We start from the raw sequence: 17209 nt of genomic DNA on the forward strand, positions 1-17209 counted from the left end.
AGGCATTCAAGTCAAGTGGAAGGAGCACTGGAGCAGGAGTCAGGATCAGGAGTCCTTTGGTAGCAAGTTGTTTGACTGTAGGAAAGCCACTTCCCCATTCTAGGCCTTGGACTCTATAAAACTCATTTAGAATCACATAAATAGTTTTCAAACAGTGGTTTGTGGAATCCTAGTTTCTGTAGAAGGGCTTCTTATTAAAAAACAACTATGACTTCAATTACTTTTCTGGAGCTTTCATTATATCAAAAAGCTAAACAATTAGACCCCTAATGTGTAAGTTGATACTGATAGAACCAGAGTACTGGTGCTTGTAATAATTTCTAATTCTCGGGGTCTCCAAAGCAGCTTCATCCTTATCACTTCATAACGAGTGAAGGTTATAAATTTGAATTTTATAGGATAAATTTATACTAGCCATTTGCTACTCATTTATTTTATCTATGTGGGAGCCTTGTATAATATTTTTTGTTTGAAAATATTTTTTCCTTCTAAAAATGTTTTAAAATCACTGGGGAAGATGGTTTCTATTATCTCTCTCTCCTCTGACATTATATCTAAAAATTTCTTCTAAAAATTAGAAAATATCTGCTTATGTTGTCACCCTTTGAGATTTTGGAAATTTTGATGTAGGCAGTAGAGAAACAGCTGGGGCTTATTTTAGTCCTGGAGCTTGAGGGGAGAGTCAGGCTGGGTGGATCCAAATTGAGGATCTAGGGTCAGACAGAGATAGCAGGAGTCACCTCAAATCCTTATGAAGGGAGAGAGGCACTACACCACAGGAGGGGTCACCCAAAGACACTAACATGGCAGACACTGGAATATCCCTGGCTGATGGGGTGCAGGAGTGCATGGCTGATTAACTCTGCTTTCATCCTGCCCTGATTTTTAAAGTGATCACATTTATAGGAGTGCAATGGTTCCCCCTCATCCACGGTTTCACTTCCCTCGATTTCAGTTACCCTCAGCTATTAGTAGTCTGAAAATATTAAATTGAAAATTCAAGTAATAAACAATTCATAACCTTTAAATTGCACCCTGTTCTGAGTACCATGATGATATCTTGTGCTGTCTCACTCTGTCCCACTCGGGACATGAATCATCCCTTTGTCCAGCATATCCACACTGTATACACTCCTCGCCTGTTAGTGGCTTAGTAACCTTCTCATTGACTGTCGTGATACCGCAGTGCTTGTGTTCAAGTAACCCTTATTTTACTTAATAATGGCCCCAAAGCACAAGAGTTGTGAGGCTGGCAATTCAGATATGCCAAAGAGAAGCTGTAAAGTGCTTCCTGTAAGTGACGAGGTAAAAGTTCTCGACTTAACAAGGAAAGAAAAAATCATATGCTGAGGTTGTTAAGATCTCTGGTAAGAACGAATCTTCTATCTGTGAAATTGTGAAAAGGGAAAAAGAAAGCTGTGCTAGTTTTGCTGTTGCACCTCAAATATGTATGTACAATATAGGAAAGGTGTAGTATATATAGGGTTCAGTAATATCTGTGGTTTCAGGTATCTGCTGGGGGTCTTGGAATGTATCCTCAGCAAATAAGGGGGTTCTACTGTATAACATACTGAGGCTGACAAAGATCTGGCAGATCAGCTAGTTTATTTTACAGATGAGGAAGCTCTGGCCCAGAAGAGGGAAACAACTTGTCTAAAAGGTTAAGATCATCTTCAGGATGATGGGGACTAAGGCAGGCAAAGGGCAGTGGGCATGAAGAGAAGACAGGAAGCAGGATAAAGAGAAGCGCCTTCTAGAGCCTCACTGGCATTCAGGGGACATTCTCGCAACATCCACTGTCATCCTTTAAAGTAATTAAATGGTAAATGTCTCTGTAATCAGAGGTTGCCTCCCCTTTCTATGCAATCTTTTTTGGGATTCTCTCCACTTCCAGAACACAGCATCTGGGCACCTACCTTGTCCTGTAACTAATGTTGACATATATCATTTCCTGAAGGTTCTCCCCAAGGGTTCCTGCCCTGAGATGTTTACTTGATAGTCTGTGATATACTCGGTATAACTTTCCAAAAGGGAATATTCAGCCTATCCTTAATCACGTTAATAGAGACCAAACAAAATAGCTAAAAGCAAACAACAAACAAATCCATAAACTTCATAAACAATTTTAAAATGATGCCATTAAAGATACTGAAGAAGAAAATTCTTTTCCTTGCTCTTTCAACCTTGTAGTATACCTAATGAAGGATGGAACAACTGAGGATCATAAAGGACTCGAGCTGTCATTGGGTTCCTTTAAAATTTTTCCCAGGGCCATTAAGGGGGTAAGCATGCAGATGAGTAGTTTAGTTATGGAAGGAGGCTGGGAATACCAACAGAAGCCTCAAGCTACAGGACACCTGGAATGGAGTTCCACCTCCTGGAGCCAATAGAGAACCATGGAATCTGACAGACATAGGTTCAAATCCCAACTCTGCCCTTCACCAGCTGTGGGCTCTTGGACAATTTCCTGATTTTCCCTTTTCTTACCTATAAATTGATAATAACAATAGCACTTTCCTTGCAGCACTGTTGTAAAGCCTGAGTGAAACATGTGTTTGAGGCACACAGCATAGTGCCCAGCACCTTGAAGCTACTTAATATGCTGTTGCCATTTATTGTTGTTGTTATTATTAGGGTCAATATCAATTTGCAGGCTTGAGGTGGAGGCTGAAAATAAAGTTGTTTACTTGGAAATTTTCTACCTCATGATTCAGTGAAAACACATAAGGAGCTTGGAACAGGCGACCCCGACAACAGACCCCGCTGTTTAGCAGTTGGAGTTTGCAGGGTGGGGTTTAGGCAAAGCTGCCTGGCGTGGTGCTCAGCTGCTCTGGCTGCATGGGCTTTGTAGCGTGTGAGTAATTTGGAACTTCCCCCTCTGACAATCTGTCTAACAATTCTGCCAAAGCAGAAATTTACTTTGAGGCCACACAACTTGATTGTTGTATTGATTAAATCATCAAATCTGTTGTTGGCTGAGTAGATACCATGAAACTTCTCTGAAATAGGCAAAGACTTAGAGAAGATCTTCCACATTCTGCCATAATGAGGATTGTCCATCTGCTACACATTTCTGCAACCTGCAAACATCGACACTAGAAGAATTTATAAATTCATCAAAATACTCCTAGGAAAAAGTTTCCTTCCCTTTTTTTTTGCTTTTAAGAAGTTACTTGATTTCCAGAGCCTCTCCTTCTGTCCTCTTCTTCCTCCAATAGATGGTCGAGAGAAAGCCAAGCATATTCTCTTGCTTAACACATGAAATATGAAATAGATTCTTCTTCCTCTTTTGCAAATAATGTTACTACTTATTTCCTTCTTTTTTATTCACTCAAACTTGCAATTAATTCCTTTTAAAACTATTCCTTTTTTTCATTGTAAACTCTCTTATTGGGAAATTTAGTCATATGTATAAAAAAATTAAATATTCTGAATTCAGAAATTTATTTCTAGGAGCCATCATTTATAAGTAAAAAAATATTTACAAAGAACAAAGTGAAAAATTTGAAACACCACAAACAGCTATATGAGTGAAATGGTTATATAAATTCCAGTTCATCCTTACAACAGAACACTATTTAGTCATTACAAATATATTGTGTACATATATTATAGGTAAAGCAAAAGTGTTCATAACATGTTTTAACAGGGAAAATGAAGGCTACTAAATAGTATTTATTGAATATTTTTTAAGTTATAAATGGACATGTATAGGAATAGGAGCAGAGAAAAATCTATCAAAATATTAACAAAGTGCAAAGAATTATTAGTTGTTTATTATTTTCTTTGTTAGATTCTCTTTATTTTTTAAAATGTCTATAATAAACAGATTTTATTTTTGCAATTACACAAAAACACAATAAGTCTTTTCATTAACTTAAGAAAATATTCCCAAGCTTATTTTAACCTAAGAGCAAGGCAATGCAATTTAGAAGCAGAAAGAACCATAGCTGTGACCTACCTGAGTGCAGAGCCCATTTGCTGAGGGAGGGCTGATTTAGGAATGATGTCTCCTCAGCTTGGATGCTACAGTATAAAGGAAGGTTGAACTAGAGGAGGAAGCAGGACAACAACCACACAGAGCTTCCCCTATAATCAGCCATCATCTTAGCGACCAGCTTCACTGCCTCGGGTCTAAATTCTCCTGCAGTTGCTTTAATGGAAGGCTGCCATTTTCCCTGATGACCTAGTGGAGTTTATTAGGCAGAGTTTCCCTAAGTGTAGGGTATACCTCACTGAGGCTGTGGAAGATTTAGCTGATACATGGCCACAGTATTAAATAATAATGAATCACGTGGTGTGAGAGTTAGTCTCTGTATTAGTTTCCTATTGCCACTGTAACAAATTGCCACAAATTTGGCTTAAAATCAAGGTGCTGGTAGGACTGCATTCTTTCTGGAGACTTCAAGGGAGAATCTGTTTCCTTGCCTTTTCCAACTTCTAGAGGCTGCCTGCATTCCTTGGCTCCTAGCACATCCCTCTAACTTCTGGTTGTTCTGTTGTCATATTTCCTTTTTCTGACTTTGACCTTCTTGCCTTCCTCTTTAAGAACCTTGTGGTTACATTGGGCCCACCGAGATAACCCAGAATAAACTCCTCACCTCAAGTATCCTAACTTGGGGAGTGGTGGAGATGGTTGCCGACTATAAATGAATAGCATGAGGGGAATTTTTGTGGTAATGGACAGCTCTGTATCTTAATTGTGGTGACGGTTTTAGCCAAGTTCCTCATTAATGGAGTGCTAGATTCTATGCCTACTTGGAAGCAATCCTGATACTTCAGACAAAATAGTGAAAAATGTTATAATTAACCTGACTAGCAATCTCCCGCTTTTCTCAATTTTTCCCCAGCTTTGAGATATAATTGACATATAACATTGTGTAAGTTTAAGGTGTACAATGTGATGATTTGCTACATGCATATATTGTGAAATGTTTACCAAAAATGAGGTTAACACATCTTTCAACTCATATAATCATTATTTGTTGTTGTTGTTATGGTGGGAACATTAAAGCTCTACTCTAGTAGCAATATTCAAGTACACAATACAGTATTGTTAACTACAATCACGTGCTGTACATTAAATCCCCAGAACTCATTCATCCTATAACTGAAAGTTTGTACCCTTTGATCAACGCCTCCCCATTTCCACCACCCCTCAGCCCTCGGCAATCACCATTCTGTTCTGTTTCTTTGTGTTTGACGTTTTTTGATTCCACACATAAGTGAGATAATACAATATTTACCCTTCTCTGTCTGACTTATTTCACGTAGCATAATGCCCTTAAGGTCCATCCATGTTATTGTTGCAAATGGCAGAATTTTCTTTTTTATGGCTGAATATTATTCCACTCCATTATATACCTCATTTTCTTTACATTCATCTGTCAATGGACACTTAGGTTGTTTTCACGTCTTCACTACCGTGAATAATGCTGTAATGAACATGAGAGTGCAGATATCGCTTCAAGATAGTGATTTCATTTCCTTTGGGCATATATCCAGAAGTGATATTGCTGGATCATATGGTAGTTCTGTCTACTCATCTCACTTTGATATTAGAGTCTGCAAAAAAAAAATCATTTTCCCATCTCCTGCCTTAATTTTTCAAGTAATTTTGGCATAGGGTAATACAAATATGAACTTTGCCATGGTATCTCATTGTCATTTATATACCATTTGAGCACACTTATACAGGTATATGCTGCAGTGTGGGTTTTTGGATGTCAGATTTCCTGGGTTAAAATCATGACTCCTTCACTTGTGTAATCTTAGGCAAATTGGGCTTTTATGTCTCATTTTTCTCTGTACCTCAGTTTTCTCATCTGTAAATTAAGATGACCATAGTACTATCGCATAGGGTTATAAGATTTAAATGAAGTATTCATTCATGTAGAGCTCTCGGCAAAGAATAAGCCATTACTAAATATATTCACTACCATATGTTGAGCTAAAGTATAAAAAGTAGTGTGGGTAAGATTGGAGCGCTCTTTTCTTCTGTACTTCTTAGCTTATTGATTTAAAACAAAAGACTAGAGTTTTTAAAAAATACTTTTTATTGAAATATACATAACAGAAAAAAATGCACACATTATATATGTTAGCTTGACAATTTTTTTTTATTGTGCTGAAAACACAATATAAGATCTATTCTCTTAACTGATTTTTAAATGCACAATACAATATTCTTATCTATAGATAATGTTGTACAGTAGATCTCTAGGCTTATTCATCTTGCGTAACTGTAAATTTATACCTATTGATTAGCAACTCCTCATTGCCCTCTACCCCCAGCTCCTGGCAATCACCATTCTAGTCTCAGCATCTATGAGTTTGATGATTTTAGATTTCTCATGTAAGTGGAATCATGCACTGTTTGTCCTTCTGTGACTGGCCTGTTTCGCTTAGCATAATGTCTTCAAGTTTTGTCCATGTTATTGAATATGGCAGAATTTCCTTCTTTTTGAAAGCCGAATAACGTTCCATTGTATGTATGTGTGTGTGTATCACATTTTTTTTTTTATCCATTCATCTGTTGGTGGACATTTAGGTTGTTTCTAAATGTTGGCTATTGTGAATGGTGCAGTGAATCTGGGAGTGCCGATCGCTCTTTGAGATCCTGATTTCAGTTCTTTTGGATAAATATCCAGAAGTGAGATTGCTGGATGATATTGTAGTTCTATTTTTAATTTTTTGAGGAACTTCCATACTGCTTTCCATAGCAGCTGCACCATTTTGTATTCCCACCAACAGTGTACAAGGGTTCCAATTTCTCCACTTCCTTGTCAACACTTGTCTTTTGTTTTTGTGATGATAGCCATCCTAACAGATACGAAGTGATATCTTATTGCAGTTTTGGTTTGCCTTTCCCTGATGATTAGTGATGTTGAGCTTCTTTTCATATATCGGTTAGCCATTTATATGTCTCCTTTGGAGAAATGTCTCTTCAAGACTTTAGCCCATTTTTAAATCAGGTTATTACGTTTTTTACCATTGAATTGTATGAGTGTCTTATATGAAATTAACCCCTTCTCAGATATATGGTTTGCAAATATTTCTTCTCGTTCTGTAGCTTACTTTTTGATTCTGTTTATTTGCTGTATAGAAACTTTTTAGTTTGATGTAATTTCACTTCTCTAATTTTGCTTTTGTCCCTGTGTTTTTGGTGCCATATCCATGAAATCATTGCCACCATCAATGTCATAAAGCTTGTCTCCTGTGTTTTCTTCTAGGAGTTTTACAGTTTCAAGTCTCATATTTAAGTTGTTAATCCATTTTGAGTTGATTTTTTGTGTATGGTATAAAATAGGTCCAATTTCATTATTTTGCGTGTGGATATCCAGTTTTCCCAACACCATTTTTTCAAGAGATTATACTTTCTCCATTGTGTATTCTTGGCACCCTTGTCAAGATCAGTTGATTTTACATGCACGGATTTATTTCTGAGCTCTCTATTCTGTTCTGTTGGCTTACATGTCTGTGTTTATGCTAGTATTATGCTGTTTCAATTACTGTAGCTTTGAAATATATCTTGAATTCAGAAAGTTTGATCCCTGAAGCTTTACTCTTTACATTTGATTTCATTTGTACCTAAAGTTATTTTTTTGAATTATCTTTTCCAACAGTTAGTTGTAATAATTATATTATTACTACATAAATTTAAAAGAATCAAATAAATCACTCATGTTACTACTCTGACACATTATATTGTCTTTCAGTTTATATTTAATAAATGGATATAATTGTTTTTATATGTGTATATATTTAAAATCATGGAACTGTACCACTTTTATTTTGCTTGTCTTCACATAACATTATCTCATGGATATTTTTCTATATTACTGCATCGTTTTCATAGTGATCACTGTCCCCCATTATTAAATATATGTTAAATTGATGAATGCTAGTTTTGGGAGAGAATGGCTCCAGGAGCCAGTAGCTTGTGGATGTGCCAGCACAACAGGGCACTATTATTGAGCTGGCTCCAGATTGTCCAGGAATCAGTTCTTTTGGAGAACACTGTAGGAGGAGCACAGCCTGCATCAGGAGACTTGGTCAGATTTACAGATCTGCCCAGAAACCTTTTTTGGTCCCTTCCAGTCCATTCTCTACACAGCAGCTACAGTGATCTTTTCAAAATACAGTGATTGAGTTTCCTTTCGGTAAATTCTTTCAGTGGCTTCTCATTGTTCTTAGGATGAAGAAAAAAACTGTAACACTTAGACACTCCCTTGACAGGTCTCTGCTTCCATCTCTAGCTTAAACTCTCTGTGTTACCATTTTTCAGTGTTTTATAGACTATTAAAACACCTCCAAAAAATAAGCCTGTATCGAAGGCACCGCATGCCGACCAACCAGGCTTCCTTACGATTGCAAAATAACATTGATCTGTAGGGGCTGTACCATTGATTTCTGCTGCAGTGAGGATGATTTTATGCCTGTGGTCTATTATGGATCCAAGAACCCATGTACTCTATAGCTGTGGGTAAGATTACCGGAAGAGATTGCTTGTCTGGAGGAATCTAAGGAGAATTTCCTAGATTTCTGATGTGAAATACTTAGAGAGGTAGGAATGTCTAATATATGCCCAGCATGCTCAAGAAGCTTTCACAAAGAAGTTGCAGGTCTTCCTCCCAAATCCATACCCTCCCCAATGCCGGGGCAACCCATATAACTACAAAGATAAGAGAAGTTTCCAGACAGGACCTTAAAAGAATGTCAACTCTCCTTTGAAGTTTTAGACCTTGCCATACCCCATGCTATACACTAAAAACTGTAGCTTAATTAGATTTAAATGTAAAGTAAGATAACAACTTATTTACTTTTTGCCAATCTATCTCATTGTTCACAAAGAACTGAAGATAGTTCCATGCAATGATGCCTCTAAATATACACAGAAGACTAATTCAATTAGTTGAAAAAGAAAATCCATTATCTTCTCTCTGAACTTTCGTAGTCTGTCTGTTTTAAGATAATCTGTTTGGAACAGTTATTGAAACTAGTAGATTTGCTGCTACTGAAGTCATTCTTACTACAAAGTCATTAAATTTTTTAATATTAGGAATCCATTTTAATAATTAATTTTGTTCTTTACCACTTTTATTCTGTTAACAAATTATGTTTGATCACCAGCTGTGTGCAGGCTGAGAATACGTGAGGCTTGAGAATATGGTCAGACATAGTAACCGCCCTCTGGCAGCTTCTCTACTGGGGCAGGGGTAAACCAAGTAAACAAGAAATGATGCTGGGGGATTTCTTAGAAAATAGAGTGCAAAATCTTTGAGAGTTTAAACTTAGAAATAATGCATTTCTAATTATTCCATGTGTGAATTAGGAGAGTTCTCTTTATGGCAGCATTACAATAATGAGGCTGTATTCGCTATCTTCCAATGGAAGCTCCTAAACAGATTGCCACACACATTGAGGTGCAAAGGTTCTACCTTGCTGATTGCACTATGTCTGAGACCAGAGGGTGACTGTCTTCAAGAACTACTTGGCATTTGCCTGGCATTCTCTGGAGTTATTGTCACCTTTTCCCGTATCTCTCATTTTGGAAAGGACACAGCCATAACTTTTCATTCTTTAACTCTTACAGGAGACATGGCATCATGAACATTGGACCTCATTTAGGGAGAAGAACAAAGTCTGTTTGAAGTCATCTACTAGAGTACTTAACCTGTTTGTGGATATCATACGAAAATTGTTGTTATCAATGGTCACCGGCATGGTTTGGACATCAACAGACATTATTACTGGGTTTATCCATCTGCTCAGTTTCCAAGATGGTTGCATGTTTCTAACAGGAGACTGTCAAAGGTAGGATTTTTATGTCACCCAGCAAAGTTAAAAATAGTTTCATCCAAAATTAAAACTCTATCTGCTCTTTGAACCATCAATTTTGGTTCAAAGATATTTATCCTGTAGTGTAACTGATATTTTATAAAGTCTAAAATAATATTTGTACAATATTCTTTACAGCACTGTGTATAATTACAAAAGATCCTAATCTAGCTAAATGTCTGTTAATAAGATTTCCATGTAGGCTTTAATGACATTCTATGTGAGCTGATAGGGAGTCATCTCCAAGAAATATTAAGTGATCAAAGTAAGATGTGGAAAAGTATGTATAGTATGGTACGTTTAGGTGAAAAAAGTAAATGAATATCTATGGATCTATTTGAAAATGCATGGCATAAACTGTAGAAAAATACACAAAAGCATCAATAACTGTTAGTGGTCTTTGAATGGGAAACTGTATGACCAGGAATTGAGGGAAGGAGGGAGATTTATTTCTTATTGTATTCTCTATTTTTATCTTTGGAATTTGTGCCTGTGTGCAGAAGAGATTATATTCCCCATTTCTGCACTCCTGCATAAGAGTGTTATATATCCTTATTCTTTTCCATGTGGTTTGTGGCCTCCCACTGTAGGTGAGGCACACCACCTCACCCCACTGTGATCAGGCTTGGTCACGTGATCTGCATTAGCCAAAGGCATGCTAGCAGATGTGAAACAAGCAGAAGGTTGAATATGCTGGTGTGAGTTAGCTGGCCCTCTCCTGCTCTTGGGATCCATCATATGGAGAACATAATCCTGATAGCTGCTAGCTCCAGAATAAAGAGACGTGGTGCAGATCTGGATGCAACCCACAGCTTTGAGCCAAGTTCACGTGATCTCCGTCTAAAGCAGAGCCACCCCAGCCAAACTGTGTACCTGTGAGCACGGAAAATAAATGTTTCCTGTTGTCAGCCACGGAGTTGCTCATGATTGTTGGTTTCACAGCATTGCTGTAGCAATAGCCAAATAAGACAAATCCCGCAGGAGCTCTCTCAACTGACCTCCACTTAATCAGATTCTTGTATTAACCAATGCCTTTCATCTCTGTGAGCATATTAACTAATGTCTATTGCCTAAATGTGCGTCACTAGTAGGCTAATCTAGCACAGCCACATTCTTCTACTCCTTCTAGTTGAACTGTATTGCTTACTAAGAGTTAGATATTTGCCCTTAGACCTATTTATGCCTGTTCTACTCATTATATCAGTTAAGTTATTTAATTATTTGGAGTTAATTGATTAAAGGTGACTGAAAAAAGAATCTATTGCTTATATGAAAACTACATTATACTCTTTGGAAAAGCTCGATAGAAGTCACTAAAAACTGTGATGAAATTAGGTAGTCTAATCTTGGTAAATAAAAATTATAAAAATATAGAAGGATTTGCACTTAAAATTGCTTCCCAAGTGCTTTAAAATTCTCATCCCATTTTAAAGACACTAAAGCTAAAAGTTAAAAATGATGAATTATGGATTACTTATTGAAGAGTGACTATGTGGTATCCAGCATCCAAAAGACCTTGGTTCTACCTGCAAATACTAGTGAATTAATTTATATTTACTTGTTTTAAGTTAAAATAAACCATTGAAGGTATGTATGTATATCATTCATTATGGTTCCTTGAGGATCAGAAACAGTTTTTCATTAATTATATCTTCATAGAAGGTACAGGACTTTTCAATGTTCACAGCATTCAGGAATACAGGAGCTGATACTAAAACTTCATGCTACTCTTGTAACTCTGTACTAAATCCTGGAATCAATGTCTGGCATCATTTAGAGACTGAAATAGAGCAAGACTTTGGATATTCCTAGTTCCCTCCTTTCTGCTTCTAAGTTAGGTTGTCTAGGAGTTGCTTTAAGTGTTACTTGGGTACAAATGCAGCAGTATAAATTCAACTTTGATAATGAAGACATAGTGGTTGATCAGTTTAGTTTATCTTTATAGCACAACAAAAGGGAATTATTTCTTATGTGTTATAACTTAAGACTGTTGTCCACTGTCAATATGCTCTAATGCACTATTATCAAAACATTTGTTAATTTAATGTTTTTTCAAAGAGAGTGGCCTATAGTGAATAATTTTAATAATTATTAATTCAGCTTATTCTAGTCATTCTCAATTTTGTCTCTCTTTTTTGGCTTGTAACAGTAAAATAAGCTCCTGGAATACTTAAATTTTATTAGTTTTCCATTCTTCTGTATTTTTTTTCACACTTGATGGGGGTCAGGGCTTATTTGATGCCTTGTTTATAGAAGGCCATAATGACTATTGACCTAATTATGATTTTAAGTAAGCCACAAGATCACAGCCACCCAAAATACATGCCCAAATGGCTGCCTAGACAAGGTCTTTCTCTCTAGGCCAGCGCTCTTATGCTTATGTTCAATCCTTTGAAAAAGCAGATGAGGAGCAGGTATTGTTTGCGTAAAGCCACTATAGACATGGGTGGAGATGTTGAGGGTTTGGTTCCAGATCACTGCAATAAAATGAATATCGCAATAAAGCAAGTTACACAATTTTTTGGTTTCCTAGTGCATTATGAAAGGTATGTTTATACTATACTGTAGTCTATTAAGTGTGCTATAGCATTGTGTCTAAAAAAACCAATGTACATACCCTAATTAAAAAACACTTTATTGCTAAATAATGCTAGCCATCATCTGAGTCTTCAGCGAGTTGCAACTTTTTTGCTGGCAGAGGGTCTTGTAAAAAACATGATATCTGCAAAGCCCAATAAAGTAAAGCACAATAAAATGAGACATGCTTGTATTTGAAATAGGAAAGAAAAAGCTCTCTTTTAACTCCTCTCCCAAGTGTAGTTTACGAGAAGAGCTTACTAGATTACCTTGGATGAAAAAGAGGACCTAGTGCTGACTGAGAGGAAGAGATTCTGAGATTTCAGATGTGGGCATTTTTTAGAGAAAGAGCAGTGTAGTTGAGATAATTCCTAGTTGGGATGCCATGATAGGGGATCACCTGACAAACAGCAACAGGGTAGAGGATGCAGGAGTAACCTCACTGCTGTTTAGTATTTTCCCCAAAGCCTCTTAAAAGCTTGGAAGCAATTTTTAACTGAAAAGTAGATTATTACAGGTGGGGATATGCCTTCATCAATTCTATGATTTTACTGTATACTCTTTGAGCAGCGTCAAGGCCCCAGATGAAATCAAAGTGGTTCCAATCTGGCAATAGTTCTAAGTAACGGAGATTCCTGATTTGGGGGAGTATCCTGGCCACATCCTGGAGAGTTACAAGGGCATCATGTCCACCAGCCCAAATAGCAGTTGGCACTTTCATGGCAGTCAAGTCATACAGTGGGGGACGACTCTATGGAAGAGAAAGAAAGAACATTCATGAAAAGAAGTTCTTTATAGCAATGACTAAATTCAAATAAGTAGAGGCTGCTAAATGGGTATCTACTATGACCCATTCTGTTAGGTACTGAGGGAAATAGGAAGAAAGCATGCAATGGTCTCTATCTTCAAGGAGTTTGCAAGGAGCAAGGCAAGATAGCTAAACAAACATTTGCATACAAAGTAGGGTATGTTAAATGCCATAAAACACTCCCAAAATGCAATGGAAGTGAAGAAAGAAAAGAAATTATTTCCAACTGTGGGCTTCATATAAAGAGGAGTCATTTGAAATGCCTTGAGGTATTGTTGGATTTTGACAGACAGAGGTGAGGAAAGACTCCCTAGCAGGCAGGAAGAGTGTGTATGCCATGGTCAAGAATGACAAGCTCTCCAGTGCACCCAGAGAACAAAATATGTTAGAGAATACAGTAGGATATAAGATTGGAGACAGACAGTTGAGGTCTGAATGCCAGGCTAAGGTATTTGGACATCTTTCAAAAGTTTTGGGAACAAAGCAGGGTCAGCTCTGTCTTAGGATGACTGTGTGGTCATCAGTTTATGGAATGACTTGAGAAAGGGATAGGTTGGATGTAGGTCTTGGAAAAATCTAGACAAGCAATATGGATGTCCACAGAAGGGGATAATTGAAGCAATGGGGATAGCTAAATTCTCAAAAACAGGGAGAGAGTTGTGAAGAATCTTGGGAGAATGCTGATAATTTGAGGGTGGTGGTAGGAAGAGAATAGTCAGTGTAGAAGACAAAAAGACCAATCAAAAGGAAGGAAAAAATCAGAGATCATTGCACTATGGAAGTCCAAGTTAGAGAAGTGAGTTAAAAAGAGACTGTGGTAGCTAACAAAATATATTTCTGAAGGTGAGAACAGGCAATTGAATTGGGCAATTAAAAGCCATGGTTATTTTAGATAGAGTAGCTATAACAGAAAGATGAAGACCAAAACTATATTTTCCAGGGTTCAGGAGTGAGTGGAAGAGGGGAAAAAGAGACACACAGCCCTTTTAAATATTAAAAAAATGTTAATAAAAACTGACTGATAGGTCATGATTTGATAGAATTTATGGATTGAGGGAAGATTTTTTTGTTTTTCATATGAGACAGGAGTTCATTTAAGATAATAAAAGGAGACAGAGGGCAGGTGAGATGAGAAGAGATAAGGTCAAAGGAACATGACCAGGTAAACTTGATAAATAAGAGGACTTTCATTTTCTGAGAGAGAAAGGAAGGAGAGAATCAAGAGGACAGAGAATTTTTAAGCTAGATAAGAGGGAAATTAAGATATTCCATTCATGCAATAAGTAAGTATTAAGGGACTAGTGAGTGTCAAGTATTCTTCCAGTCAGAAAACATGGGTGAACAAAATGGAAGAAATCTCTACCCTTAAAGTGATTACATAGGTTTGTTCCCTTATTATTGACAAAACACTGAGTGAGAATAGAGATTGTGCTGGGAACTTAAGGAGAGGGCAAACTGTTAAGACTAGAATGTAGTAAAAATTATCTTTAAATGATGTAAAATCACAAACAAACAACATAATTAGCCTCAAGCAGGGTAGGACCAGTGAACCATTGATAAATTCTAAGGACATTTACATGCTCACATACATAAGTCATCATTGTGTACACTTCAATCTTATAGTTTTATTTGTCTATTATCCCTCAATAAAGCTGGGAAAAAAGGAACTTGACTATAATAGCCTTAAGTGTGTGCTTGAGTTTTTGGTTTCATTTTCTTGTAAAAGTAAACAATGTATAAATATAACAAGCTCATTAAAAATAACAGAAGAAGGAGGAGTGATATCAGCATCATAGCAGAGTCAGCTCTCTCCTTGAACTCTCCCCTCTAAGATACAATCAAAAGGAGATTCATACACCAACAGAGAACATTCACACAACACAAAAGATGTCTGAGAGGCCCACACAGCCATACATCTGAAGGTGGTGGTGCTGGACCACCAGAGGAAGTAGAAGGTGGTAAGGGAGATTATTCTCTTCTGAATGGCATTGACTCCAGGACTGTGTGCAGCTCTGAGAGGAAAGGGGGAAGGCAGCAGCCCTTTGTGGGAACAACATTGCTCTCTGAGTTCCCTCACAGCCTGTGGGAAAGCCTCACACACAGAGGTGACTAAATTCTTATAGGAGTGACTTCCTCAAGCTAGCATCCCAGGAGAGCAGATAGTGAGGGCACAGGAGAATGTCCTTGGGATCACACAAGCAAAAGAAAGTACCCCACCCCCTACCTGGTGTTCCAGCTCTGCAATTGTCCAGACCATCCTACAGATAGAAACGCAGTCAATGATGGGGGGAACATGCAGGTAGGTGAAAACGCCCCTCCCCTGACTGGTGCTCCAGCTCTGTGATTGGTGAGACCACCACAAAGAGAGAAAAGTAGCCAGCGGCTGGGTGAACATGCAGGTGAGAGAAAGCATCCCTCCCCCTGCCCAGCACACCAGCTCTGCAATCAGCCAGAGCACTGCACAGACAGAAAAGGACTGAGTGGCTGGAGCCAAGAAGCTGTGGGTTCAGGTGGGCTCAGAATACACCAGGTTTGACCCCCCCCCAGTGGCAGCACTTGGAAACTGTGACCAGATATTATGACTATGTGGAGGCAACAATCCATGCTATCAAGTAGTTTAAAAAAATATATTAAATCTACAGACCAGAAAGAAAACAACAAACATCCAGCAAGCAACCCTGAAGGAACAGAAATTCATAACCTAAATGACAGAGCATTCAAAATAGCTATCATAAAAAAAAATCTGAACAAGTTACAAGAAAATACAGAAAGCCAGTTCAATGACATCAGGAGCTTCTTCACAAACAAGATTGAAACTATAAAGAAGAACCAATCAGAAGTGTTGGAGATGAAAAACAAAATGGATGAGATAAAGAAAAATGTGGATTCCCTAAACAATAGAGCTGACATTATGGAGGACCGAATTAGCAATTTAGATGAAAGAAATATAGAAATGATTCAGATGGAGGAGGAGAGAGAATTGAGACTAAAAAGCAATGAAGAAATTTTCCAAGAAACATCTGACTCAATTAGGAAATGCAATATAAAGATTTTAGGTATTCCAGAGGGAGAATAGCAGGAGAATGGAGCACAAAGCTTGTTCAAATAATAGCAGAGAACATAACAAACCTGGGGAAGAGGCCAGAAATACAAGTGAAAGAAGCCAATAGATCTCCTAACTATATCAAGGTAAAAAGACCTTCTCCAAGGCATAAAGTATTAAAGCTGGCAAAAGTCAATGACCAAATATATATATATATATATATATATATATATATATATATATATATATATTAAGGGCAGCAATGCAGAAGAAAATAACTTACAAAGGAACCCCTATGAGGCTTTCAGCAGATTTCTCAGCAGAAACCTTACAGGCTAGGAGAGAGTGGAATGATATATTAAAAAATCTGAAAGACAAAAACTTTCAGCCAAGAATACTCTATCCAGTGAAAATATCCTTCAGAAACGAAGAGATATTAAAAGAAGAGAAATAAAAACTCCCAGGTGAAAAAAACTAAGGGAGTTCATTGCCATAGACTCCCCCCTCCCCCAAAGAAATACTCAAGAAGGCCCTCATACCTGAAGACAAAATAGGAAAGGGGCTGCAAAGCCCTGAGCAAGGAGTTAGATAGGTATGCAATAATCAGAAAATTTCAGCGCTCTCTCAGGACAGGGTAGTAAACATTTAGCTATAACATTAAAGATAAAGGGGAGAAAAACAGCAAAATAAATATAATCTCATCAATTTAATCACAAACATAACAAGATGGAATAAGATATGACAATAGTAACTTAGAAGGGGAAGAGGTGAGGGATGGAATGGGCTTAGTCTAAGGAAATAAGAGGCTATCAGAAAATGGACTATCTCATCTATGACATTTTTGTACAAACCCAATGGTAATCACTAAACAAATAATTAGAACTGAGGCACAAAGGATAAACAAGGAGAAAACGAAGAAAAGCATCATAGAAAAATACTTA

General features: G+C 37.4%; 1 protein-coding gene across 3 annotated transcripts in view; it reads right to left on the reverse strand.

Moving 5' to 3' along the window:
• Positions 1-11868: 11868 nt before the first annotated feature.
• The window catches only part of LIPN (lipase family member N), a 31738-nt gene continuing 26397 nt past the window's right edge, over positions 11869-17209 (reverse strand). For 2 of the 3 annotated variants that reach the window (XM_070487429.1, XM_014827252.3), the window contains exon 11: positions 11869-13168. In XM_070487429.1, coding sequence (XP_070343530.1) covers positions 12929-13168 — 240 coding nt within the window. In that variant the 3' untranslated portion in view covers positions 11869-12928. Of the gene's footprint in view, positions 13169-15449; positions 15484-17209 lie in introns of all 3 variants that reach the window. The other variant, XM_044754732.2, reaches the window with a different exon arrangement.

This window comes from Equus asinus, chromosome 2 (assembly GCF_041296235.1).
Source record: "Equus asinus isolate D_3611 breed Donkey chromosome 2, EquAss-T2T_v2, whole genome shotgun sequence".
In the NCBI taxonomy this organism is placed as follows: domain Eukaryota; kingdom Metazoa; phylum Chordata; class Mammalia; order Perissodactyla; family Equidae; genus Equus; species Equus asinus.